This window comes from Hyalella azteca, unplaced genomic scaffold, assembly GCF_000764305.2.
Source record: "Hyalella azteca isolate HAZT.00-mixed unplaced genomic scaffold, Hazt_2.0.2 contig5416, whole genome shotgun sequence".
Lineage (NCBI taxonomy): Eukaryota > Metazoa > Arthropoda > Malacostraca > Amphipoda > Hyalellidae > Hyalella > Hyalella azteca.
This window is the reverse complement of record NW_025935608.1, coordinates 290224-318179: the sequence shown is the minus strand read 5'-3', so window position 1 is coordinate 318179 and position 27956 is coordinate 290224. Positions and strand designations below refer to the sequence as shown.

The 27956-nt window shown below is 36.0% G+C and overlaps 2 protein-coding genes across 3 annotated transcripts in view; both read left to right on the top strand.

The window, feature by feature from the left end:
• LOC108677991 (innexin inx2) overlaps positions 1 to 16730 on the top strand; it is a 36309-nt gene extending 19579 nt beyond the window's left edge. For both annotated transcript variants that reach the window (XM_047880455.1, XM_018166312.2), the window contains exons 3-5: positions 13589 to 13683; positions 14512 to 14615; positions 15332 to 16730. In XM_047880455.1, the coding sequence (XP_047736411.1) occupies positions 13589 to 13683; positions 14512 to 14615; positions 15332 to 16144 (1012 nt within the window). In that variant the 3' untranslated portion in view covers positions 16145 to 16730. The remainder of the gene's footprint in view (positions 1 to 13588; positions 13684 to 14511; positions 14616 to 15331) is intronic.
• A 1478-nt stretch (positions 16731 to 18208) lies between these two features.
• On the top strand, positions 18209 to 26222 carry LOC108678006 (innexin inx2). Its single transcript, XM_018166333.2, has 8 exons — positions 18209 to 18474; positions 20055 to 20312; positions 20707 to 20837; positions 21510 to 21640; positions 22101 to 22248; positions 22550 to 22635; positions 23291 to 23423; positions 25175 to 26222. The coding sequence occupies exons 2-8, from the start codon at positions 20063 to 20065 to the stop codon at positions 25520 to 25522; spliced, it is 1227 nt and encodes a 408-aa protein (XP_018021822.1). The 5' UTR covers positions 18209 to 18474; positions 20055 to 20062; the 3' UTR covers positions 25523 to 26222.
• The last annotated feature ends 1734 nt before the right edge of the window (positions 26223 to 27956 follow it).

Below are 27956 nucleotides of genomic sequence, written 5' to 3'. Positions count from 1 at the left end.
TGCTTTAAACATGCTAATGTTTCTCCACAGAAAGATTGAAAAAGTATTAGGAAACTCGATCGTGCGCGTTATAAATAGAGTGTAGTAATCGTAGGTTTGGGTATAGAAGCTGATGTTAAGACTGTGGGCTTGGCATTCTGCTGAAAATTTTATCATGTTGGAACTGCCTTGATTAAAACTATATAGAGATTTTAGGAACAAACTTTTGTGTTCATATTAACTTATATGATTTGGAAAACTTCAGACATAAATGACATAAGACGGATGCTAAATTAATGGTGTTGTTAAAATGTTTAATAACCGTCATACGAAATTTAGTTTCAAAATATTTAATTCTCTCTGCATGCAAAATTGTGCGATGTTCATCCAAAGCCGCGCTTAAATTGGCCGATGAAGTATATATTATTTTATTATTATTACTCGCTCCTTATTATCCTTGCAAAAATAGATATATGTATGACACACCGCCAAGCAGATTATTTTGTTGATACCAAACTATTTACATATTTTATGATTCTTAAAATTAATTAGACTTCTGCACGCCCACACCATGCACGTTGTTAATCTTGAGTTTGGGCTCTCCGTATTGCTCTCGATCGATCCTAGTCTACATCGAGAAATTATTATTGGCTTAAATCCAATAAGAAATTTTATTCCCTAAATTCGACCGGTTTTTGTATATTATATTCGTGCATCTTATATACAAAAGAAAAAAGTAGCGTGTTCCGGTTACGTCTGTCGTTATAGCCTGTGGTTTGGAAGCAGCTAGGTATAACTTCATTAGCTTTACCAGCATTAGCTTCACAAAGATATGTGCCTTACAGCCTTTTTTATTTTTTATCTTATTTTTGTTTTTATTTATTCTTCATTTTTCCTAACTTTCGCAATCGTCTGGACGCGCCGAGGTCGCGCTTGTGGTCACAGCCGCTGATGGGCTCTGAGAAAATGAAATTCTCGACCGCTTCTGCTTGCTGGTTTTGCCGAGTCTATGGCACGGAATTTGCGATGGTCACTTTAATGGTGGCGAGGCCCACCTCAGAGACGTGACTGGCACTTCGCCGCTTGCCGATTTGATAGTAAAAAATATTTAATTTACTAGCTAGTTATTAAATACTAGATTTTGTAAGTATTTAAATAAATGAAGCTTTTGTATTTTATTTTAATTTAAAAATTCAATATTTTACCATGAAATTTAGCCTGAGTGTCTGTTCCGTTATTTAAATCTTTATCTGAATATTAACGTTTCTTAAGGTTATAGTCAAGAATTTACACAATAAAAGTAGCATGTCTCTAGGGATTATATTACCCATCTGCAACTATAAATAAGTTGTTATTAAAAGCTCATTTTAATAAATTAATAAGCTCATCTATTTACCGCATAATAAATAATTTAAGCACTGTTGCAAACCAGGATACCGATCCGGTTTGAACCTGACTCTGATGTCTCTTACAAATTCATTTCTTCATGCAATTGATCAGAGCGCATGAGCTTGCATAATAAATGTGAACGTGAGAGTAAATGAATAATCAATGTAAGGTTGCTTCTATTGAATGAATCTCTTTGAAAACTAGTAGCCATGCAAGGCTTGATCCTTCACTGAATACTTTACGCAGTGAATGCGATGTGAAGAACAAGTGTTCTATAATACCGAGATCTTGAGTAACACGAGAGCCTTGGCTAGTCATGAAGTGCCTTGGTAAATACAGGCCTGCAGCTGCATGCACCTCTTTTTATATATGGCCTTGCTTATACGCTTGAGTCTGCATGGTAGTTGAATAATTTATATACTTTATTCAACTATTCAATCTTAATTTTATTGAATGATATCAAGACTCGGTTGTAGCTCTGAGTCTTTTGATTCATATTTGGCCTTGCTTACATACGCTTGAGTCTGCATGCTACTTGAATAACTTAACTATATGCCATGTTGTGGCTATAGATATGCATATTTGCATGCACTTACGATTTATTCCTGAATTATATGGATTTTTGTTTGCGAAATTTTTGAATATCAATAATTAATATTTTTATATTAATTAGTTTTTCTCGCTGTGATAAAAGATAAATTGTGGTTATTTACGCATCTAAGTCGCAACTAATGTGTTTACACAAAGACTTATTTTAAGCGCATAAAAATACTTACGCACAAGACTTAATTTAAACTCAAAGAAAACCTCTACGCAAAAGACTTGAACAGATATTGAGAGAATGCCAAGAAAATTCCCCATGTCTCAATCATGGGGAATTAACATGGGGAAACCAATTAACAATCAGAAAGTTGCCCCCGTTGCATCATATACCCTCAAGCACAAAGTGAAAACTGGAACAAACCAAATTCTCGACAGTTTCCTGTCCCCAGCTCTCGGAAAATGTGTGACTAACATTCTTCTCTGATCACACCAGCCAGTTTTCCTTGACGTCACGTTTCCTGTTACCAGCTTCTTGATATCCGATGCTTTATATCAACATATTTAATGTCGCTGCTTTCTTTCACATGATAATATCCTGTTCCAATATAATATAATGTACAATAAAATAAGGTTTGCCAAATCAAAATCGTGTAAAGAAACCTCAAGAAAATGTTTATTTTTGCTTCTAGACTCTAGAGCAAAATAATATTTACGTCGGCCTTTTGTGTTGCATTGTTGCTTTGGTTTACAATAGCTTAACCTTGTAAGTATGAGATACGAACAATGAAGACCAAACTTCAAATTGCTATATACGTTCCAAGAAAACATACGTCAATGTATAATCGCTATCGTTCCGCGCACTAACAACCTGAACAGCGCCCGGCAGTTAGAGTCTCTGTCCTCCAGACATGAGGTTGTTTTTCCAAGGAACTCGGGGCAAAGCAGCCAACCCTTCTTGTGAAGCCTTACCAGGAACTGCCTCTATATTGACTCTACCATCTCACCTAACAAAATTAAGATTACTAATTTACTTGCTCTACCGTTCATGATACTTGGTTAATCATAAAGCATAAGTCTACGATAGCATCGTCAATGTTATTCTATACTAAACACCTGGTAACTAGGAAAAATTAAAGCTGAACGGCTATCATGATATATTGTTGATCACTAAGCATCTATTGACGCATGCGATGTTATTCGATACTACACGCCGGGATAATAGAATATCAACCGACAATTGTTAATTTGTATAACTTCGTAGGAGAGGTAAGGCTCTTTTTATTAATGTTCTTTATTTGGTCATTGATTGATTTCATAAAATATCTTGATAAGTAGACTCATCAGTAACGTAATTTATGTAAACTATATATATATATAATTCCATTTTTTGTTAGTAGTACGAAATTGTATAGTACGAATATATAGTACGAATTTGTTATATTATTTTAAAAGTCGCAACTGTTAGCTAAAAGTTACCCTCATAATCGATCAGATGTCGTGCAGAGCGAAGATGAGATTTTTTGTAAATGTATTATGAACTCATGTAGAAAAAGTATATAAATCTTCAACTTCATGCGAATACTTTTAAAGTAATTTGCATCTTTTAAGCCTCACTTGTTTTTGAGCCGAACAAGCTCTTTTGAATTGCTTTTCAAGAGAATATCGTTTTAAATTTCCGACACACGGGTTAATTTAGTTCACATTTCTTTACACTCAGCCACTGTGTGTAGAAAAAAACTATGGTGCATAGCAAGAGAAGAATATTTAAGCCCAATATATCAGAGTGTTTTCACCTCAAGCTTTTCTAAACATTTTCAGAACTTCAGAATAGTTCAACATTTTTATAAATTCAATCAAAGTTTCACTAGTTGACATTCTTTGAAATTCTTAAACTTGTTAAAGAGCCACGCTTGTATAAGTGCAAGCCGGGCCACTTTTAATTAACATTATTAAATAATAGCGCGAACATTTTAATAGCAAATGATAAATTTAATGATAAATTTCTTTTATTAATGATAAATTATTAATAAAAAATATAAAAATAACCGAAGGTCCAGTAGAAATCCTGCCCGCGAAAATTTCAAGTTCAAGATGTTGCGGAAATAGTTTTGGCATTTGTTGAGTAACTTGCCCAATTATTTTTTTTGTCACAGCGACCCAGATCTTGTTTGTTATAGAGGTGGCCTTGTTTCAATCTGCCGCGTGACTCGACATATTTCATTGAAAATAAACTCTACCTCGACCGTCTTCCGGGGTATCATGAATTAAGCTTCTCTCCTCTTTAATAGCTCAGTTTGTCCCTACTTTGATCAATGAGATTATATTTATACCTAACTGATATGCAATCAAACTAGATGGAGAAAAATACTGCATTGACATTTATTCATTCATAAATACTGCTATGACTACATCAAATGAAATTTTCACGTTACATCAAATAAATTGATGTTAGGTTTGTATATTAAGAAGTTTTAGCTTTACAAGTTGAATTCATTCATTGTTGCAGGTTGCTCTATAACTACTTTCATTGATTACAGCTTCGTTCATGGATAGGTTATGAGAGCGACCTTTAACATATATAAATATGAAAATTTGCGTGCTAAAGTAGTAATGCTATTCATTTCCATAAAATATTTTCTTTAGTATTATATAAAGTAAGAAAAATAGGATCGTGTTATTCATGTCCATAAAATATTTTCTTTAGTATTATATAAAGTAAGAAAAATAGGATCGTGTTATTCATGTCCATAAAATATTTTCTTTAATATTATATAAAGTAAGAAAAATCAGAACGTGTAATTGATCACTTCACCCAATATATGCCGGGGCACGTTCGGACATGGAATCGAACGCTGATAAACATCGAGCGTTATTCGACTCCTGCTACACTCAGAACAATAAAAGACTCATTGCCGAAATAGTGACACACTTTTTAATCCAAAACGCGATCTGAGAGCGGACGTATCACTGATACACTCTTCTGCCGTGCCAAACTAAGTCACGATGACGTACACAAGTGCAAAAACTACGTCACTATTCGGAGAAAATCTTACTCATTTCTCTTAGTGTAGCCTGGCAAACAGTTGATGTGTGAGCAAGTGTTATTTTGTGTGGTTGATGTGTGAACAAGTGTTATTTTGTGTGGTCGATGTGTGAACAAGTGTCATTTTGTGTGGTCGATGTGTAAACAAGTGTTATTTTGTGTGGTTGGCCTGCGCTTGTTGATTTGCGCTCTTGTATTTGCTTTTCTGACGCAATTTTTCAGCGCGAATAATTATTCATTTTTATTTTATTTACATTAGCCTCATCCTGACAGACAAAAATTATTTTAATTGCGGGCCTCCTTTAATTGTTATCTTGTTTATTACTATTATTATTATAAGAAGGATTTATCGTGGCGACTTGTTCAAACGAACTTTAAGGGCACGTCACACATAAGATTAATAGCAAGCCAAAAATAAATAGGCACAAGAAAGGATGGGAACGGATAAAATACGATCGGAGCTAGCATCCTAACAGCAGTCAGAGAAAAGTTCGACGTGGGCCCGCTCCTCGCTCGCGTCACAGCTCAGTGACCCTCGGAGTCGGTGTAGACCACCATCAGAGGCGTTAAGGCCGGGACCCTGATCATTGACATGAAACCATTCCCTGTTTTTAATTAATAAAATCAATTCCTTATTGTTTAACGGATAATGATAACGGATGACCATGAGCACTAGATTCATAGGCTCTACGAAATAGTTCCGTCTTTAGGCGTTGACGAAACACCTGCAACAAAGGATTCAAAGTTACGGAAGACTGTTCCAGGTTCTGGCGGCGGCGACCGGGAACGCTCTGTCGCCGACGGTAGATAGACGTGTAGATGGGACGATGAGGTTCGCTGTTGATGACGAAGTACGTCGTATCGCTATTTGTTATTACATTCCCCTCGGAGGGGGGACTTCTGACGCGTGTCTGTGCGCGTCAGAAGTCCTATGGGATTTCGCGCTCCTAGGGGGATTGTTCCTGAGCGCCCCACCGCTGAGCTCGCGGTGTCTGACTGTAGGTCTCAGTTGTGGGGTTAAGTTATTATGTAGGTAGGATTCCTTACATTAAGTTATTATGTAGGTTTGTCCCTCCTTGTCACCTGTCCCTCCTTGTCACCTGTCCCTCCTTGTCACCTGTCCCTCCTTGTCACCTGTCCCTCCTTGTCACTTCGTCTCCTTGAGATGCTAACGCTGCTTCTTTCGCGCAGCTTATGCGGGCTGGACAATTGAGACCTTCCGACCCTTGCGGATTATTATTTATCCTATTCAAACTTTTCTTTATTCTCATCTCATATTCTATCTCGGATGCAGTTCATGAGATAGTTAATTGATTATCTATCGTTGTTACTTTTCTCGTTCACACCAGACTACTTTAAATTGTATTAAACCAACGTCTGTAAAGGGGGGAACAATACAGTTCTGTTTAAAAGTTAATAAATAGAAAGTCGTTCACATTGTAGATGTTACTTTTTTTGTGTCCAGGAAACGTCCACTCAGAAAAATAAATTGGTCATTTCTTCCAAATTGTGACTCACTTTCTTGTCCCGAACACAAGTAGAAAGCAGACATGGCACTGATACTGCTTTTTGCCGGGCAAAACTGGGTTACGATGCTGCACACGAGGGCAAAAAATTGCATCGCTATTTAGACAAAACCCCACTCATTTCTCTTGGTGGAGCAGCCTTTAGTTGAGCTGTGCGTGTATGTATAGACTTACGTGCGTGACGTACCAGCGTGCATGGACATGTGTGCGTGCATGGACATGTGTGCGTGCATGGACATTGACGTGTATGAGTGCATGGACATGTGTACGTGGTGACGTGTCTGCGTGCATGGACACGTGTGCGTGTGACGTCAATGTTCGTGACGTACTACACGCAGCTGTGATCTAGCATGGCGCCTTTGGCATTGAGCATTTTTGCAGTGAATTTTGTTTGACTTTCTGTACAAGGTTGCGTGACGTATTTGGCAGGGGATCTTAATAAAAAACACAATTTCTTGCGTTACTTGAAAACTGCAACTGGCTATTGGTTAGTAGTCCATGAATACTGAATAGCTTTTAAAGGCTATATATTTGCGGGTATATAGATCTCAATATTTGTTCCAAAAATTTTAGTGAACATATGATGAAACTAATAAGTGAGTTGTACATTTACATTTTTGAATTAAACCATTTATAATTAGACACTATTTACAAATGCATGGTTTAATATGTTTCTTGATAATGATTTCAAATGCGCTGTTATATAGGATCTTGTGATAATTATGTGACAAATGTTATTGGTTATATGACGCACCCACTTCTGGATGATAATAATATGCTATCATCCTTCCATTATTTTATACTCATTTGCTTCTCAATTGCATTAAAGATGATGCGTAAAACACCCAATGAAACTTCATTGAGAGATTTTCAAGTCAGGGAAAAATAAAGTTATGATGCATCTGATCAAAGGCAATATTTTATACTAGAATTTGCGCAGAGTGGTTTTTAAATTTGGGTTTATTGGCATGAATGAAGTTATTTGTTGTTTCCTGTGAACTTTCATGCAAATAACGGCTCAAATTTTTGAAAATACTTTTGTCGTTATCAACGATTGTCGAATGACCTGCACTATTAAGTATTGTCAAAGGATCCTGACTTAGAAGTTCTGACCGTCCAACGCACGCAGTGGCTGAATGAACTTTCAGGAGCGGAAATCAGACATTTCCTGCAGGCACTTGCCTTTGCTTTTGCGTCGATTGCGTCATTTATGCAGAATTTCCAATTGTACCGTCGGGAAATTGTTCCTTTTTACAAACAATGAATATTGTACAATGTAAATGTATAGAAAACACGCTAAGTTACGACGCTTCTTGGTTCCTCATGCAATGAATTATACTAAATTCAATATTTTATGGCTCGACACCTTATTGGTGTCACCCGTTTGCTTGAATTTAAAATTCGCTAGATATTGTGCGTAAATTTATATCTTTATAGAAATCATTTCGGAGTGCGGATCCAAACTATTGATCAATTTAAGCTTTTGCTTTGCTAAGTTTTACTTATTTGGTCATATTAGTATAATATAACATAATTTAATATTATATAGTATGAAATATAGTAGGTTCAGTTTCGATTGGGTCAATGAAGTCCTGTCGCCGATTCTTTAACTCCAGGCCACCTTGCTGATTTCGACCAGAATTTTCACAACTGGTAGCAGGTTTCAAACCTCCAATTCGCTGTTCTAATCTTGGTGATCTTAGCCGTTCGGCCACCCTGTGCAAATCAATATTATTTTAAAAATGTTTTAAAAATGCAAATTATTGCGGCTATATTCAAATTACTGTCAAGTGTAAATTTTCTTCCAAACGTGAGCTCGAAAAGGCAAACAAAACGCAAGCATGCGCTGAAAGCCTTGTTATGAAGTGACCAACCAACAAAGCGTGCTATCTAGACGCGGAAGTTAACTGGAGTTGCCTAGCACTACAGAAATTACGGTACTAACACTAGCATTGTGATGACGTCACAATGCGTAAAATAAAGTCACAATTGCATGTCTCGTATGCGAGGACAACGGAGAGAGAGGTTAAAGCGAGATTTCTTGAACGTTACTGTACTGCTTCAGGAAATATTAAGAATTAAGTATGCCATACTTTGTAGAATTTCTGATAGTAATAATAAATACTTTATATCCATGATGTGTATTGTGGACCTTTTATTTTGATTTTTTTAGTGGATGCAGATTTATACGTTTTAAATGAATTCTTGCAGTTGTTTTTCAACTGCAAGAATTGGTTTTTCAGTGCATTAGACTGAATTATTATTAATTACACTGACTGTTAATTAATTATATTAATTAACATTATTTCAACTGCACTGTGGTTTTTCAGTGCATTAGAGTTAATTTACTAGATCATTTTTTGCTTTTATTTTAACCCGAAAATTAAAATTACACATAATTTTACTCATGAAAAATTGCTGAGCTTGTTTTCTTTCAAGTAAAATTTTTGTCCGATGACATACGGTCTATTCTAATAGTTAAAAAATGTTGCTCGTAATAAGTCACGAGACATCAATTCAGTTATTCCATGCATGCAGTTACATGCAGTTATAGCTCTTCTCTGACAGGCGTTGTAAACAGTTCGTCTTATAGTGAAACAAATATATCAAGAATAAATGTAGTTGTAGCAAATTATATATTATATATGTAATGTAGCGAATTAAGCTTTCGAGTCCAACTAGCTTATTTCTTCCCGAGGTAGAGCTTCTATTTCTCCGACGAGAAATTTCTACTAAAAATTAAAAATATTTAAAATTTCAGGACAAACTTTTATTCTCACCAATGAGAAGACAAGTTAATTGGAAGTCTCATTCGAATATAAACAGCTGATTTTGAAATGCAAACTGATATTTTATGGGTAATGATGTTAAGTAATTTATTAATGTAGTGTGTGCAGGTTGAATCATCATTTAATATCGCTTTTTGCTGCAAGTTTACTCTTTTATTTAAGTTTTTTTTACTTAAAAAATCAGTAATCTAATTTTTAGTGAAGATTCAACAGGACGAGTTAGGTGAATCCCTTACGAATGATCTAACCGATTAATACATTATTTTCGTTACTTTCTAAACGCTGAAATGCACCACAATTCGGGGGTTATAGATACCACGGGATTCGTATATAATTGGAGGCGATGTCCGTGAACTTTTACGAAGCGCGTTGTTGTTCAGACAGCGTATGCGTCAGGTCAAAGGGTCATCATGCATAGTAAAACAGCGATAATTTTTACACTGCAAGTTCTTCGAGTAATACTCCCCACTCAAGAAAATTATTGAGTCATATTGCACAAGATTGACACACTTTCTGCATATATTACTGAGACGCCCATGTACCGGCCCAAACTGGGTCAGGATGACCCACACACGGGCATGAAGTGCATCACACTCATTTCTCTGAGTGCTTCACAACTAAGAAGAATTAAAAGTTGAATCAAAATCACAAGCTCCCTGTTTTCCATTGTATTATTATTTTTGAAGCGGCTACTTCATTTCTCAATTTTTTTTTTACGTTTTTATCGGCAAGTGATGATTTGCATATGAATCTTTGCGAAATTCTTGCAACATGAGTCCAGCAATCAAAACTTATTAAATTTAATTTCAGATCTAATTTATTTCTATTTACAAACCCGAGCACACGCAGAAGTTCTCATTGAATATCCTCGCGGTCATTAATTAATAGTAAAACTATTGACCACCCTTTACAAATGTAACCGACTATATGTATAACAAAAATAAAAAGCGCGCAACGAGAGCTCTGATTCGAGTTAGGCATGTCCTTATGTTTTAAGCGTAATTATGCGTAAACATTTCGAGTAAAGCGTGTCCGTATGTTTTAAGCGTAATTATGCGTAAACATTTCGAGTAAAGCGTGTCCATATGTTTTGAGCGTAATTATGCAAAAACATTTTCTCTTGCGTGTTTGGTGAACGTCAGTTCTGCGGTGACATACGAAGCTAGACACACGACTTTCAGATCGCGTGTAGCCTTGAACTTTGTGGTTCACTTCCTTTTATGAAGTATATATTGTTCGTTTCGCAAGCAACTTCCATACGGCTTCAGCGAAACATTCATTCTCATCCTATGGGTTCGATTATTATTCGATCAATGTTTATCATATGAGCGCAATTCGATAGTTCTTTATTTTCAAAAGAAACTTTTAATTTCCCTTTTCTTCTTCAATGCAAAAAGTTTTTAAACAGATGTATTTCCTTTCAGAGTTATTATTATATACACTTTATTTATACATGCATAAAATATGCAACGCAATGCACCCACTTACAAATACAAGCTAGTTCACATGCACACATTCACACACATCTTACGCTCTCACTTTTACCAAACATTACAGAACTTAAACTATTTCTCTAAACAGCATTGAATGCCGAAGCAGGTTCGCTCGCAGCAGTTTTAGTATAGACGCATCTAGTACGCTGTGTAGTACATGGTAATATACTTGTATTATACATGATATCGTGATCTCAACGTCTTGTTCTTTTTCCCAGACCTTTCAAGTGTTTACAAACTTTTATTTGCAATAATACCATCAACTCTTTTGCCCAATCTCTCACCAAGTTCTCCCAATTTTATAAGTTATTGGTCTATAGTTTATTAAAAATTGTTTCACGTCTCTCTCACTGTAATCGATCTATTACAGCAGACTTCCTTAAATACAGAATGCAGAATAAATTGAACTTAAACAATTGAAAGCCAGCTTGTTCGAAAGCAAATCATAATCTGTGGTTTCAAAAACCTCACTTTTTCATAATATTATTTCTTGCAATAAAACTTCTGACCATGACATGTATTGTACATGTCACTACTATAAGTAATGGATCTGACAATGCAGGAACCACCGACATGAATGGAAGATTGCATTTAATTTGCTTCATTGTCTGGAGTTCTGCGTTTTGCCTCGGTAGCACAGAATGGGAATGCTTCCTAACTGCTGTGGCGTGTGAATATCACTATACAAAAGCCAAGACATAGCTTTTTATTCGGCCTATAATTATTGAGCTGCAATTGTTGTACCCTGGGAATGGTGACGTTATACGTAAATTAAGGAAGCCGGGAGTTGTAAGAAACACATCCATTATATATATATTGTTGTTTCTACAGCAGCAGTTCTTTTCAATTTAAGGTTAAATCAGCTATTATAATTTGTTTGGTTGCAAATGAAGAAGACGGCGATGTCTGTACAATATGCATCAAGTATACAAGCACACTCAAAAGATTGTACACAATGTTTAAATTTGTTAAAACATTTGAACTGAAACGCGCATTGCTGAAAGAGCAATCACATACATTGCTAAAAATTTTTATACTTCTGGCTTATATGCGCAGCACGTAAACTATATAATAAGATAATATGAGTAATTATATTCAAGTATATCTTTAACTACAGGAAATTATCATTAAAGTCGGAATTAAGTTACTCATGTTAACTTGATTACAATTCAGACTCGTGGTGGTAAATTAAACTCAATAGTTTGGCTATAGAATTAGTCGTAACTGTTGTGTATAAAATTACATTTTATTTTTCTTATGTTACGTATAGAACCGTTGGTCTCGTGACAGCTTATGCGTGCGTACGTAGCCCACAGTATAGTAAATGCGGGGACCTTTATTTAATATGTAAAAGGTGCAAATGCGGGGACCTTTTTTAACATATCAAAGAGGCAAATGCGGGACCTTGATTTAATATATATAAGATGCAAATACGAGACCCTTATTTCATGCAACGTCTATAGCGTCTTTTTTGGGTCTGTAAACGTGACCAGGCTGAGCAGCAGCGCGCAGTGTCCTTGTTTTGAGTCACTATATATCAATTGCAACGCTATATGTGAATAAACGCGTATATGTGGGATAACAGGATAACACGCACGCTCTTCAAAATCATGGTAAATGGAGAAGCTTGTCATCATGTATAATTAAATGACCGGAATAAGGGTCATAAATCAAGACCCAATTAAGGGTCTTGATTTATGTTAAAGGTTGTTTCAGAAACAAAATACCAGAAAATGATAGCAATCCTTCTAACGTTCGACAGTACGTGCCTCTATTGAGACCTATGAATACTCGTAAGTATAGTATATATATACTCGTGTAGTAGTATACTCATAAAGCTCATACTCATAAGCTTTAAAAAATAATTGTTCTACAAAAATTAATATATCTTAAGCGGCGTGGTGCACAACGGAAGACAAAACTTTTCAGTTGGATTCCATTCTAAGTACATATAACCATAAGATGCAACAATAGAATTATAAGTTATTTTCACGATCTCAATTATAGGTCGAACAATTACGTGATTTTACAACGGTGCAGTGCATCAAATTATCTATATACTATCCGTGGTAAAAATTTACTCAATTTCCCCCTGTGATATTCAGTTCTTACTGCTGTACGACACCATGCATGTCATCACAACAGTTAGTAATAGAAACGAAATTCTCGAATTATTTATATTAAAATACAAACATGGTTTCAACTGTCATTAAATGTGTTGATGTATACATTCAACCAATTTTGCGTTGCATTCAATTTTTTCTAGATTTTTATAGAGTATATAATTAAATATATATAAACTAATAATATTAAGTAAGTATAAAGTGCTATCAAAGACCAAGGACACGAATCGATTATCGAGAATCGCAGATAATTTTGCGTTTTGAGCGAAATCTGAGCAAATTTCAACGATTGCGAATAGATAGATAACAAGATGATTTTTTATTCAATAAAGATATTTACGATTTCTTTGGAATTTCTTAGGTTCTCTGACTTGGATGTATACACTGTCCGACAACCTTTGAATTCAGTATATTTATTCTTCCATGCACTGGCCCAGACGAGCCGCTAATATCGCTGTCATGAAAGTCTCTGTGCCGAGACCAATTTTTTCATGCGAACGACCGCTGGCCATTCATCGGCCACATGAAAACCGCCATGTCGGAGGATATGCAAATCCTCCTGCAAAAAGTTTACTAGGAAAAACTCTTCTTACTGCCTATTACTTACTGCCTAATTTATTTTATGAAGTATCATTATTTATTAATGGGAACACCTCATAGTAAACTAGAATTTTAATTTCAGTATCACTCCTTTATTGTACAGATGTGCTCACGGTGACAGCCCCTACTTGGCTGATGATGTAGTGAACACTTACTGTTGGATACACACCACCTTCACCATACCTCGCTACCTGCATGGTGAGTAATAAATAACGTCAACATAACCCCCTCTTCTTAGCATAAAATTCTTGTTTGTAAAACATAAGCGAATACAAAATAAACACTATTATCTTAATCCAACCAAAGTCTTCAACTTTGAAAAGGTACACTAAATTAACCGCTAGAAAATTTTGCGAATTTCGCAAATCTGCACGATGAAACAAATTTTGCGAGATTTGAGTATTTACCAGAAATGTTTATCACAAGTTTTCCAGTCATTGGGATTTTTACTAAACCGACCGCTGTTCAACCGGATGCTGAGGGCACTGTTGGCCCAGTTGCGGGTAACATTTGCACCGCAACTCGCATCCCTTGTAATCCCAACCGGAAAACATGTCCTACTGAAAGGCGATGTATTCTTTTTTGAACTTACAATAGTAGCTTTCTGAATACCCCATAGAATTTGGTTCCAATAAAACATCCATTCATTATTTTGATGTTTGAACAACATGGAATTTTGGATGCCGGTTTATGCTATTTAATTTAATATGTTCATCGATATTAAAAACTTTGGTTTAAATATTAAAATTATTGGATTTTTTCCTAAAAGTTTTCGGGACAAGTTTGAATAAAACGCCGTTTAATAAATATTTCTCCTTATATTTATTAATGCAACCATGGCCGCAAATTACATAATATTTAATGTGTTTCGAATTGAATAGCTGGTCGTGATTCCGATCTTTCATGCCAGATTTATTTCCATCAGTATCACTTAAATTAATAAACTTACAGTGAACATAACTTACAGCAACTATAAAACGCAAAAACCTTCTCTAATAATTGTTTATTTATTGATTATTCGACCAGGAAACGGCCCGTCGCCGTATCCTGGGGTAGGCCTAGCGACGCCTACGGAGGAGATCACCCGCCACGCCTACTACCAATGGGTGCCGTTCATGCTCGTTTTCCAAGTACGTGTATTCATGGGGATATAAAAGCAATGTTTCATCTATTGCAGTTCAGACTAGACTCGAAATTTGAAACGATTTTTTTACAATTTAGAAATGTTGAGATTAATTTTCAAGCTCGTTTTCCTAGTACGAGTATTTATGGGAATATCATAGTTATGCTCTATTTATTACTTTCTAGCAATTCAAACTATGCATAAATTCGTTTCAAATCTTGTAAATACTGACGTTCCGATTAATTTTCTTGCTCGTCTTATATATGTTTTAATTCATGGAAACATTTTCGCATGAATTTTTCTACTACATTTAAAATACATTTCAAACTTGACGAAAGCCTAATCCTAAATTCGATAATCAGTAACGTTATTTTGTTGAGGTGTTTGCTCGGGGTGTGTATAGGTTCAGTTTCATTATTCTTATTGAAACTCATGGTTCATACTGATCTCTATCATGCACTTGATAGTAGAGATATTGTAAGCTCACTCCCTACTAAACTAAGTAAACCCTGTAATTATGTTAAACGACACCACGTTTCATGATATCCAGAGTGTGTATCGATATTGCTTGTTCACTTCTTACTTAATTTGTTAGGATCTGATACTAAGATTTGAATGCAATATTTATTACGTCCAGGGTGTGTTCGATATTGATACTTCACTTCCTACTTAATTTGTTAAGATATGATATTAAGATTTGAATGCAATATTTATTATATCCAGGGTGTGTTGTTCTACGTACCGCATTTGCTCTGGAAGACTTGGGAAGGCAAGACGATCCAGTCAATAACGGCTGGGCTGTCGGCACCAATTATCCCCTCAAAGGACAAGAAGGAAAACCTTGACCTGCTGCGCGAGTATCTCACCGTATCCTTCAATTCGCATAATTTATATGCTTTCAAATTCTTGTTTTGCGAAGGACTGAACTTGATCAATGTTGCCCTGCAAATGTTGCTGCTTGACAAGTTTTTAGGAGGAGCTTTTCTGACCTATGGAATGGACGTACTGAACTTCACGGAACTGGACCAGTCACAGAGGACCGATCCTATGATAGAAGTATTCCCTAGGGTCACTAAATGTTCCTTCCATATGTTCGGGCCATCAGGGTCGGTTGAAACGCACGATCTCATGTGCATCTTAGCACTCAATGTCATTAATGAGAAAATATTCGTGTTTCTTTGGTTCTGGTTTGTTCTGTTAATAATTCTGAGCTTTATTTCATTTTTGTACAGAGCATTGCTCTTTTGCGTGCCTGCTGTGAGGAAAGGGCTTCTACTGAGACGATCGAATCTCAAGTTCAAATCCACACTCAATACGCTTGGTTCTTATCTACTGTACGGAGATTACTTCATTCTCTACCTAGTCAGTAAAAACGTAGACATCATGGCCTTCACTGAGCTGCTGGAAGACTTAGCTGCTGAGTCCAGAGGCGCGCGAAATCCATCAGCAGGCTTCCCAGAGATGGTCCCTCTTCAGGCAGTAGGTGAAGACGAGAAGCCTGGCACGAACTTTCCTTCAAAGGAAGAGGTTGTTTAATATTTGGTAGTTAAATTCCAAAACTTAGAGACACAGATTTCGAATATGGAACATTTTTCTATGATAGTCAACTAATTTAAAAAGTTCGAAACACAGATTTCGAATTTGGAACATGTTTGGTTGAAACACAGATGTCTCATGCTCTGTTTTTCGGAGGGATTTACGATCCGAAAGTTTGATTACTCAAGTCGGACAAAATGTATCTAGTCATTATAAGAGAACTATACTCTATCTAATTAACTTGATAATAATAACACGAGCTTATTTTTTTCTATGTAATTAGAATTTAAATGTTGTGAATAATCTTTAGCCGTATGCCACATTCATCAAATCAAGTTAAGCAAAATTATTTGACACGTAAACATTACGAGAATATTTTATTGTTACCCAAAGAAATGAGTGAGACTTATTGTATTCTTAATCTAAGTGAGTTATTTTATATGTATCTTGATTTCTGTATAAGCTTCTATTCCTAGTTCAAGTGCAATAAACGGCTGCCTCAAGTAAAATTCAAACAAATATTTGTAATGTTTTGATATTCATTGCTTATAAAAACCGTGGTTTTTAAATAAAGAATTTAATTAGATACGTAATTTACGTAACCTTTCAAAAATTTAAAAGCAAAGAAAAATAGCCAGAAAATTCACCATTTCTTAAACGTAACCTTTCTACTTTGTGTCCATTTTAATTGCCCGCATAATATAGAACCGCTCGAAAATAATTAGGTCAATCGTGTTAAAGCGATCGTTTCGTTAACGATCAAACACATTCTCCATTGTAAATAAAACAATCTATACGCAATTGTGCACCAAAATGAACTAATCCCATGGATAAATCGCTGTCGCAACGTATCGTTTCCATGGGTATTTTGAAACCACTTGAAAATGACAACCATTTCAAGAAGCTAAATTGACGTTAAACTTCGACCGTATGCCCACTATAGTATTGAACTTAATCAGCGCATTTTCTAAGTAAAATGTATTCAGATGTTTCAAATAGCTGAAAAATTCTAGATTTTAAATATTTCTCCACAGTCAATTAAATTACATCTGCGTCAAGATAGGAAATTCTGCAAAAATTTATATCATTCGTTTTGAACATATTTCCACGATATTAATTTTGAACTGTGGAATAGTTTATTTATTAACAAAATTTGCGATCGACGCTAGAGAGTTCAGTGGTTTTCCCGGATACGTCGAACTATACAGCGAGTGTAAACAACCTGAATGACGTACACGTAAATTTCGTACTTCGACTGACACTGCGGAAAAGATTAAAAATTAAGACCATACGAGGCTGAACAAAACCACAGGAGAATAAAGAAGACCATATGAGAGGCTAAACAAGACCATACGAGACTAAACAAGATTACAAGAGGCTAAATAATTGAGACCAGCTAAATAAAACCATAGCAGGCTAAACAATACCATAAGAGCGTAAGCAAAATCAAAAGTGAACAAACAATACGGTAGTAGGCTAAACAAGACCGTAAAAGGCTAAATAAGAACGTGATTTTAGGCGTCAAATGATAGGTTTTATGCGATATATCTTAAGTAGTGCGAGAGTATATTTGATGATTTTCAACTTCGTCTAAACCCCTAAGAAGGCTCCTGCCTACTAAGTGTATGTCTCTAGCGATAAATAGTATTTTGAATTGTAATTGAAACATTATTGCAATTAATTAATCGGCCATCCTAATATGAAAGAGTTGGCTGACCAAAATTTAAAAAAAAATTTAATTAGCAAATTTAACAAATATTAACAAATTTTGAATATAACTGGAAGATGTGCAACAAAGCAGAAAAAGCTGGAAAAAAATCTCTTCAGCACAACATATGCATAAAATTTTGAAATTAATGTTGTTTTTACAATTTATCAGTGGTAAACTAACTATAAAGAACAAAGAGACATTGAAATATATATAATGTACATTACCAAATCCAGGCGTCTATTGAGTGAAAATTTCGATACTTTATAGTATCGAATACCTTAGACAACATCTGAATCCGTATAAAGTTTATACTTTCACATGCCCCAGAAATTGCAGTACATCGGAAAGAACGTAGACAAAGGAAAGGCTTTGACGACACCGTGCATCCGCTGGGATATTTACACCGGGCCTTGCAGCGATAAGTTACCGACGAAACTAAGCGAAGGTTTTCCTGTGCATCTTGATCTTTAGGTGCGACACAAAAACTTTACTCAGTGTATGACACTTCACGGACCAGAGCAAGAACGCTGCTCGACCTTCCTTTGGTCCTCTGATTGTTGAACGCGCGGACTACTTCCGTGACTTGATCGTTCCTCCGAAAAAGCTCGCGCACCTCAAGGTAAGCTGCTTGGTTTCTTTTTGTGGTATTTTAAAAAGCTTGACGTAGCATTATTTAACGTTGAAGCTTTTCCTATGCGATTAACGAATCTCAACACTGGCATTAAGTGTACTAGAATTTAGTAAAAAAATAGTTTCAAGTTTTACCAGAAGAACACAGTCTCAATCTATACCTGATCCAAATTGATTAGAAAATGTATGAACTAAGTTTTACATGCGATGGAACACAGGACGAGCTTAGTGTATCTAAAAAATATTCGTTACAGCTCCAACAGTATGAGAAGAAAATGAATTAAAATGTTAAAACTATGAAACATGCCTAATTTAACGTCGATATTTAGAATCGAGGAATGCGTTTGACTGATGACCCGTTATACCGTGCAAAGAATTTACCATCAGGAGTTTGACAGTCAAGCATAGTTGAGTAAATTTAGTAATCGGTCAATGTTCGTCTTGTAGCTCGACTAGATAATTTAAATGACCTATTAATGCACCTCTGAGTTCATTATCTTTCATATATGAATGATTTCTCCACCGTCCTGAAGTAAGATCAGACAACATCTGAATCCGATTTCTCTCGAAAATTTTCTCCACACCAGTTATAGAAAGGAATCGAGAAGCTCCTTAAACCTAATTATTTGAGTTTCGAAATTCTAATGGGTACTCAAGTTTTCATTGTATCAAGAAGCCTTTGCTTATAGTTATAAGCCACAAAATTATTCGCGTGACTTAACTTGAACAACTCTCCAGATATAGTTTCGCGATAGAATTGTGCTCAACGGGTTTAACTTTCGTGCACCTAATTATATAATTATTCTCTAAATTTATTTCAGAAACGGTAATTGATTGAAAATTTTCATTAAGTATTTAATTACCGTGTCTTATTTTAATATTTAATTACCCGTCCGAGTCTTTAGGGTTTTTATCCCTATAATTGGCTGAATATCTACACTTTAATGTCTAGTAGACCCAACAATTGTGGGCACACGGTAATCATTAATTTTATCGTGGAAGGGTAGCATTGCTTCATAAGAATACCAGCCTTCATTGCGTCCTCAAAATTATCCCTCCTTTCATATGCCAACCGCAGATGGATTAAAACGTTAATTTCAGCACCGTTTGGTATCCTTGCTTTCTTAGGAATACCGTCCTAAATTTTATTCCATCTGTCAGCCGCAGATGCGTTAGTCCAAAACGCTAGTACGATTTTTACTGGATATTATTTCTTCATTAAGAATGCCGACCTTAGATACCCTCTTCAATATTTGTAGTTGTCGGTTATCCTTATTTCATAAAGAATACCATCCTTAATTATCCTCAAAATTATTCCTCTTTTCGCCATCCACCCGCTGCCACGAAGACGCTGTAGTTGTTGATTCTACACTTACATCCTATGCTTTAGTAATTTACTATCAAAACGAAAATGCCTGTAATGCAGATCACTTCATCTTCAAGCATATCATCATGAATTACATTCTCCTAATTTATAATTCTACACTTACTATCATTTCATTTTTAACATTACATTCTCATAATTATGAGAATTACATTCTCATAATTACATCTCTTTTCACCCGCCAGCCACCGCCATGATCGGCTTGATCGGCTCCCTCGCGGGTCTCATCAAGATCCACAACTCCAAGACGCTGGTTGACGACGCTGTGTTCCGCCTTCACTATCGCTGGACTACATCGCTGTGCTTCCTGGCCTGCGCTCTGGTCGCCGCCTCCGACATGTTCGGGGAGCCCATACAGTGCCTCATGAACGGCGGCGAGGCTCCTAAACCTTACACAACTTTCTGCTGGGTCAGCTCAACCTTCACTATCAATACCAGTAATGGTGAGACAATATTTTACTTACTTTGATGGTGATAGCGATGAATATTGCCCCGAATGTTGTAATTATGTGGCTTTTTAGAATGATATTTGATATGTTTATTACCTTTAATATTTTATTTACCTACATATTACTTGAAAAATATCTATAAATCTGCATAATTACTGGGAAGTTAATTTTTAGAAATTACAGGAAACAATCTATTTCGAATTTTCCATCCAGCGAGAAGCAACAATTCTTTAAGCCACAGTTATCGAGTTACTCTAATGAATATCAAGTTTCCATATTCTACAAAAAAACTACAGTATTCAAATAAACATACTTCAAATCGCCATAATTGTATACCTTAAACTATCAATGCTTAAAGCTGGACATAATTTTTTGGCAACCCATGCAGCTGACGGTGAAAGTGGACACTACGAGTCGTACGGCAGCAACTACAGCGGCACCGGTAAATACGACTCAAAGACACACGAGAAAAGAATACATACTTACTACCAGTGGGTGCCTTTCGTGCTCTTCGCCCTCGTGAGTGTTCCGTTTCTACTGTGAACATACATATATTACTTTTATATATATATATACATATATATATTATTACCATACAATGTATGCAGACGAAACTATCAAGTGTGTTATTAATAAAAATTACCTGCTGTACGTCTGAATATCATTCGTCCATTTTATGAACGCACATGTATTACTTTTATTAATATATATTTATTTACCCATTGTATACGTATGATGTGTATCAAATATATATTTAATAATTAAGGTAATCTGCTGAACATCCGGATATAAATTAGTTTAGGTTACAATAACTTCTGATGATTCTGTTAAGTCAGATGAAACCTTAAGCTGACATCGGTCAAAGTTAAACCCAGATTTAAATATTTTTTCCTGGTTATGGTTCCATGCTGAGCTGTTGGGCGATAAGGAACGATTGGTCGGTTATTTTTGCTAGCTTTAATAATTGAAGGCAATTTAATTTTGATTCGAAAACCACAACTGGGTGTGATTATTTATTTCGATTCGGCTATAATAATCACCTATATAGGCCACCATTGCCTAAACAAAGCTGACACAACTATATCATCATAATATTACATTATGTCATTGTATTTTTGCTATTATTATTTATATTATGCCATTAAATCATTATTATGAGTTATTATCACAGTATATATTTGTGACTTGCAGGGTGCCTTGTTCTACCTGCCTCACCTCATCTGGAAGGAAATTGAGGGCAAGAAAGTCGAGTGTTTGCTACAAGGTTTAAGCGTCATCTCGATGGACGACGCGGCACCCGCCAAGAAGATGAACATTGTCAAGTAAGTCCATTCAAATGCTTATAGTTTTTAACTGCTATTTCAAAATCTTAAAGTTTTTAACTGCTAGTTCAAACGCTTAATTTTTAACAGCTTAGTCCGAATGCTTAGTTTTAATAACAGATACTTTGATATTTTTTTCGGTCTGAGAACATACAACTGAATTCAAGGTGTCAAGCTTAGGTTGTAAATTGTAACGTACAAGTTCATGCTTGGCTAGACTTCTATTTGGCGCTCGAAGTGAAAATAATATACCGTAAAATTATGAAGACGTACACAAGTATGATGTCAGTTCAGATTAAATTATTTGGTAAAAATCAATATATGGAGGATATGTAAGTTACGCCTTATGGTAATTATATTATAGAAATATTAGATCCATGCACACAAGAAGTAAACTTTATTTATAATGTTCATGAATTATACAATATTAGCTCAATTTACCACGATATTGATTTTTCAGGTATCTTTTCGCTTCGCATGGTCGCCTGAACAACAGGTATGCATACGGCTACTTCTTTTCGCACGTCCTGAACCTCGTCGTCGTCGTGTCGGCCATGTTCATCCTCGAGAGCTTCTTCGGGGGAGTCTTCTTAGACTACGGATCTAAGGTATTATTTCAAATATTTGTTCGTATTCACGTCGTAGCAGCTTAATTAATTATTAATAAAATATTGGGTCAAAAAATTTCTTTAGTTTCTTTTGTTATCCGTGTAAGAATATTTTCTCCCGGCCTTTTGTCAGTCATAACTTTCTATGAATTCAAAGAAATTTTGGAGTTACCTATTCCATTTCATTTGGGCATATGAATCAGGTAGCAAATGTTTTTAAATGCGGATACATATTTATGGGTCAACTCAAGTGTTAATCAGTTCTTTTATTTTATAAACGGTTTTACTGTAAACTTCACAGACTGTGCGATATCTCAACGGCCACGCGGATGTAGCACACAACCCTCTTATCTTCGCTTTCCCTCGCGTGGCCAAATGCCATTTCAGGTGAAGGAATGTTGTGAAAATAATTTACGCGAGGAATTATATGCAATTTTTTAACACAAGGGATTATATGATATTACTTTAATGCAATGCACGATCGATAAGTTTGAAATTTCAAATTTATTTTGAACGAAAATGATTTCTTATTCTATGTATTAATAACATAGAGTTATATCAATGCATGACATGCAGTGCATGATCGATAAGTTTGTGTATATATACACAAACTAGAAGAAATTATTTTCTTCCAGCTAGAAATTGTTTTCATAAGTGCAGCTAGAATTGTTTTCATTAGTTTATAAATAACCTGCAGGTAATATCAGTCTGTCATCAATGTAATTTTGGGGAAATTCTCCAATGATACATAAATTTATTTATGTCGACGTTTTTCCCATATCAGGGGTCATAATTTCAAAATTCGCTAAGTGAACATAAGTACTTACGCTCTAATTTCTCGTCTATGATTGGTGGATTTTGCTTGAAAGGCCGTCAATGATTGGCTGATGAACTTACGATCTCTTAACTTTTTTTGAAAGTATGAGCCCAGAACTTGTATTTTTGAGCACAGACGACACCCTGACATAGATAAAAATCGTGGACCCTAAAAAGTCTGCTTCGTAGACTTTTTATTTATATTTTTATTTGTATTTTTGAGCAGGATGTACGGTCCCTCTGGCTCGCTGGAGAACCACGACTTGATGTGTCTGCTGCCGCAGAACATCATCAACGAGAAGATCTTCCTCTTCATATGGTTCTGGCTTCTCATCCTTACCACTGCCACGGCCATGCAGGTATGTTTCATTTCTGTATTATTCAGTAATATATTTCCCCTATACATCATTTAATAACTTTTCATTAATTCCTCACTACGATGCATCATTTCCTTGGAATTCATTGATTCATTTACCTGATACATCATTTATTTATAATTCAAATTGATTCCCTGTGACTGTACCTTCAAAAATAAAAAATATTGGAATTTTTAACTCTGCCATTCAATCACTGAGCGTTTTTAAAGTTAAACCTACCAATCACTGATTAGGAATTTTCCGATACGTTTATTAGAGCGAGTTCTGATACCTATAATTTTAGCATCCATTGATCTAGTTCCCCGAAGTATTTTCGTTATCTTCATATATAATAAATTGTTTTCAAGTGGATAACGGAATTGACCGCTAGTGGCTCAGATGATTCATAACTTATCTGTGCTGTCATCTTGATCGACGGCTCGAAAACTATTGAATATATCTGGAGAAAACTTGTACAAATAGCTACAATCTTCTAAACATCTTTCGAAATTTTCTTTGGCGAAGTGAATTTTTCTGTTTAGCATAGCATAATAACTGCGTCGACTCAGAATAATTATCAACCAAAAACGAAGTATATTTAGGGTACCGTGCGTGAGAGGTATATAGATAGCCGTAAAGGTAGATTTCATGCCCGTAGGTATAGGTAGTTTTTAGGTAGAGGAATAGGTAATTTCTAGGTAGAGCTATAGGTAATTTTAGGTAGAGGAGTAGGTCATTTTTAGGTAAAGGAATGGGTAATTTTTAGGTAGAGGAATGGGTAATTTTTAGGTAGAGGAATGGGTAATTTTTAGGTAGAGGAATGGGTAATTTTTAGGTAGAGGAATGGGTAATTTTTAGGTAGAGGAATAGGCAATTTTTAGGTAGAAAAATAGGTAGCTTTCATGTACTTATTTTTCGAGAATCTATGTTTCGGGGATTGGCGCTTTACCTTCTATATTCCTTCCATAAAACGCTTACTGCTGATCCTAAGTTCTTCTTTCTGATGTCAATGCCATTCATTTTTTAGCCAAGAACCCTTTTCAGTTTAAATTTTGAATTCATATAGTGATATTGATGTTTTCTTATTCATATTTAGTATTACTAGTGAATTACCTAATCAAGTCTGAAATGGCTTGATGGACAAAGACGTATTTAAAACTTAAGTTGAAAGTGTCATTTCGTATGCAGCTATTGCCTTCATAACATGATCGGTCTGATGCGCACGGCGCCCGAACTTCGACATCAATAAACATGTACGGCACGCACCAGTCCAGTGAACGGGAGGCCAGAAATGAGCTGGAACTTTGTTATGTACCGAGGTTATCTCAAGCCTAACTATTGTCAGTTTGTAATCCAGTATTATCCGCAAGTTCGACGGTGAACGCAAATCCTAGTCAATCATCACCCCAGTTGAATAGTCAAAGAGTATTGGATAAAAAAAGTAATTTGAAATTTAGTTGAATTTCATTTCGGTAATGACAATTGAGTCATTTTCTTTCTTGCTTATTAATTGCACCATAAACATACCTAAAATTTAAAATTTATGCGTGCGTATATTTCTCTTTTTGCTCCTGAAGCCATTAGTTAACCAGGAGCAGTTGGAAGGAGATGGATTTATATCCACACACAGAAAATATCAAGATGTACAAGAACTGTCACCAGTAAGAGTGATCTCCATAAATTTACATGTATTGAGAACGCCTTTTGTTCATTCAAGATGCGTTTCACTGTGAAAACCAATATTTACTTTGCAGATCGTGTACATCGCAGCCATATTCCTCAGTCCATTTTTGCGTCTGAAACTTCTGGAAACATACGGCCGGGTGATGAGCGATGCTCAGCTTGAGGACTTGGTTCACAGGACCTACCTCGGGGACTGGTTCCTTCTCAGGACTCTGGGCAAGAATGTTGATGCTTTGACATTCAAGGACATTATGCAAGAGTTGGTCAAGATGATCGCGGCACACTCGTCTTCAGGATCAAGAGGCGAGCCTGTGACCATGTTCAGTCCACATGCTCCCAGCTACAGGCACTTCAATATCGACGAGGAAGATCCTCTCGAGCACAAACGCAGGATGGAGGAAGAAGACACGAGAGTCTGAGTCAAATGTAACTTTTTTTGGAGCCTCGTTAATTTCTGGGCCAACGTTCTTGACTTATCTTGCCTCTGAGGGAAATTTTTGAGCACAATTCCATCTCTTATGAATCTCCAGGAAAGTTTAAAATTTTTGTTTCGGTACACTCGGAAAAATGGATGGTTCATATTGTCGAAATAGCGATGCACTTTCTGCACGTGGCCCCGACAGGCTTTTTGCCGAGCAAAACTATGTCAGAATGATCCACATAATTGCAAAAAGAGCATCGCTATCAGGACTAAACTCACTCATTTCTTTGAGTGTATGTATATGTTTTACGGTCAAAGGGAGGAATGATAGACTATGCATTCCTCAATTCTAGAATATTTATCAAAAGAATTCAAGAGTATTATATGATAAGTTATATTCTAGAATATTATATTAGATTTGTTTTATACTTCTAGGTAGTATAACTCTAGTGGAAAATGAATCGATGAATAAAGGGTTAGTTATTTCTTCAGTTTCTAATATAAATCGTTTTCTAAAACTCGTTAGCATTCAAGGAATCCAGTGAGCGTAACTCTTATTGTGAATTTAGTTAAGCGAGATACTTTGCGTCATTCAGAAAATGTACGAATATTGTTATAAAATGTATTACTATTTTGAGGATGAAAATTGAAAATGGACCTGTTATTTCTGTGGGCACAATAAAAATACATTAAATGAATGCTACAATAATTAATTCATTTTGAAAGTTTTTAGACTCGCGTCCTCGCGCGTCTTATCGATGTTCGCTCCCCTATATATGGAATTGTTCCATGGACATGCCTTACAAAAATATTACTCGGTACTCACTGCAGTGAGTGACAGAGAGCGCATTTTCTCGTCGACGAAAACGTGGAGTCACGGACGGACAGACAGACGGACAGAGTACGGACAGACATAGCAAGCACAATAGCGCCTTTTTTCCATAAATGAGAAAATACGTTAAAAATAGATTTCGTAAGTCCGTCAGCCAATCACTGCCGGCTTTTCAAGCTAAACCCACCAATCACAGACGGAATATCAGCCACTATGTGTACTTGAAACATGTTGTATAAGTACGGCCCCTGGCTACCCCCACTCCATACTCAGGGTCTCAGTTGTGGAGTTCTTGTGTATGTAGGAAGAATCACTTGCACTTCCCTTTCTTGTCTCTCCTGCCGGTGGCCGATGTTTCTTAAGGCCCGTTCACACTAGGGGCAACACACGAGAATCAAGTGCCTCAAAGCGCATGCAGAGGCGCTTTGCAGCCTCTGCATGCGCTTCTTGGCCGATTGACGAGCTAGCGATTGACAGGGGCCATGCCTCATGCAACACACGCGCGGCGCTTAGTAGATAGCTATTAAAGAATTGATATCAATTGTATGCTTAAATCGCAAATTAACTAAGAATTTAAATTAAATTAAAAATTTATATCAAATCAAAAATCTAAATTAATTAATTAAAGAAATTCAATTCGTTCTATGGTTTCAATGTATTAATTTGTGACATTTGGACTTCTGATTTGTGATTCTAGATTCTACGAACTGACGATGAAGCTGGTCTCCGAAACGTTTTCTATGTATAAAGATATGAATTTTGTGGACTATTCTTTGCTTTTAAATTCTTAGTTAGTAGATAGCAGTCTGTGGTCTAGTAGTAGTAAGGTTGATTGAGTACACTGGTCCGGCACACCAAATGTCGACTAACACCACTCTCGTTTGAAGTAACTCTAGTAAGAGAGCCTAATTGATCTTTATAGAGGAAATGAATGCATATGGAGTGTTCGTTCAAAGGAGTACAAAAATCGAAATGCAAATGATGTAAGTTATTTCTACATGACGTGTTTAGTTTATGTGATTTTAGCAACTCCTGATAATTCTGATAATTTATGCATTACCGTTAAGCGATTTCAAATGATGATATGATATCGGTACGAATATTAGAACTTTTTATTTAAGAATAGACTATTTTTTTACAAACTGTATCTTTTTGAATGTGCTAGTTCTCTAATTATGATGCCTATGCTAGATTCTCGTTTACAACTGGCATAGTGCGAAGAATGACGGACGACAGCACACACGAGAACAATGGCCCACAGCTCAAATTCGGTTACATCCATCCTCATTGACGTCTAGGTGGCAACTAGTGTTCAAACTTCAAAGCGCGCGCCGCGCGGTCTCAAACTACCGAGTACAAAAGTAGTGTGAACGGTTGTGCGCGGTGAGGCACTGCAGCAAACGACTCAAAGCGCATGTCGTTGCCACTAGTGTAAACGGGCCTTTAAACGAATGTCTAGGTTTCTGTTTCTGATCACCTTTCACTCCCGTGTTGTTAGTCTCTCCTTCGTATTAGCACTTTTATTCTTTATACTTAAGCGTGATAAATTTTTGTGAAGAATTATTTTGATTCGCGAAATTTTGGTGAGTATCAGTACCTA

What these genes read in the sequence shown, in the direction of transcription:
- LOC108678006 (XM_018166333.2), top strand. Translation starts at nt 20,063, where the DNA reads ATGATCGGCTTGATCGGCTCCCTCGCGGGTCTCATCAAGATCCACAAC. An exon ending in CTTTCGTGCTCTTCGCCCTC is followed by an intron (nt 20,838 to 21,509) that starts GTGAGTGTTCCG and finishes TGTGACTTGCAG; the next exon opens with GGTGCCTTGTTCTACCTGCC. An exon ending in CCACTGCCACGGCCATGCAG is followed by an intron (nt 23,424 to 25,174) that starts GTATGTTTCATT and finishes TTTACTTTGCAG; the next exon opens with ATCGTGTACATCGCAGCCAT.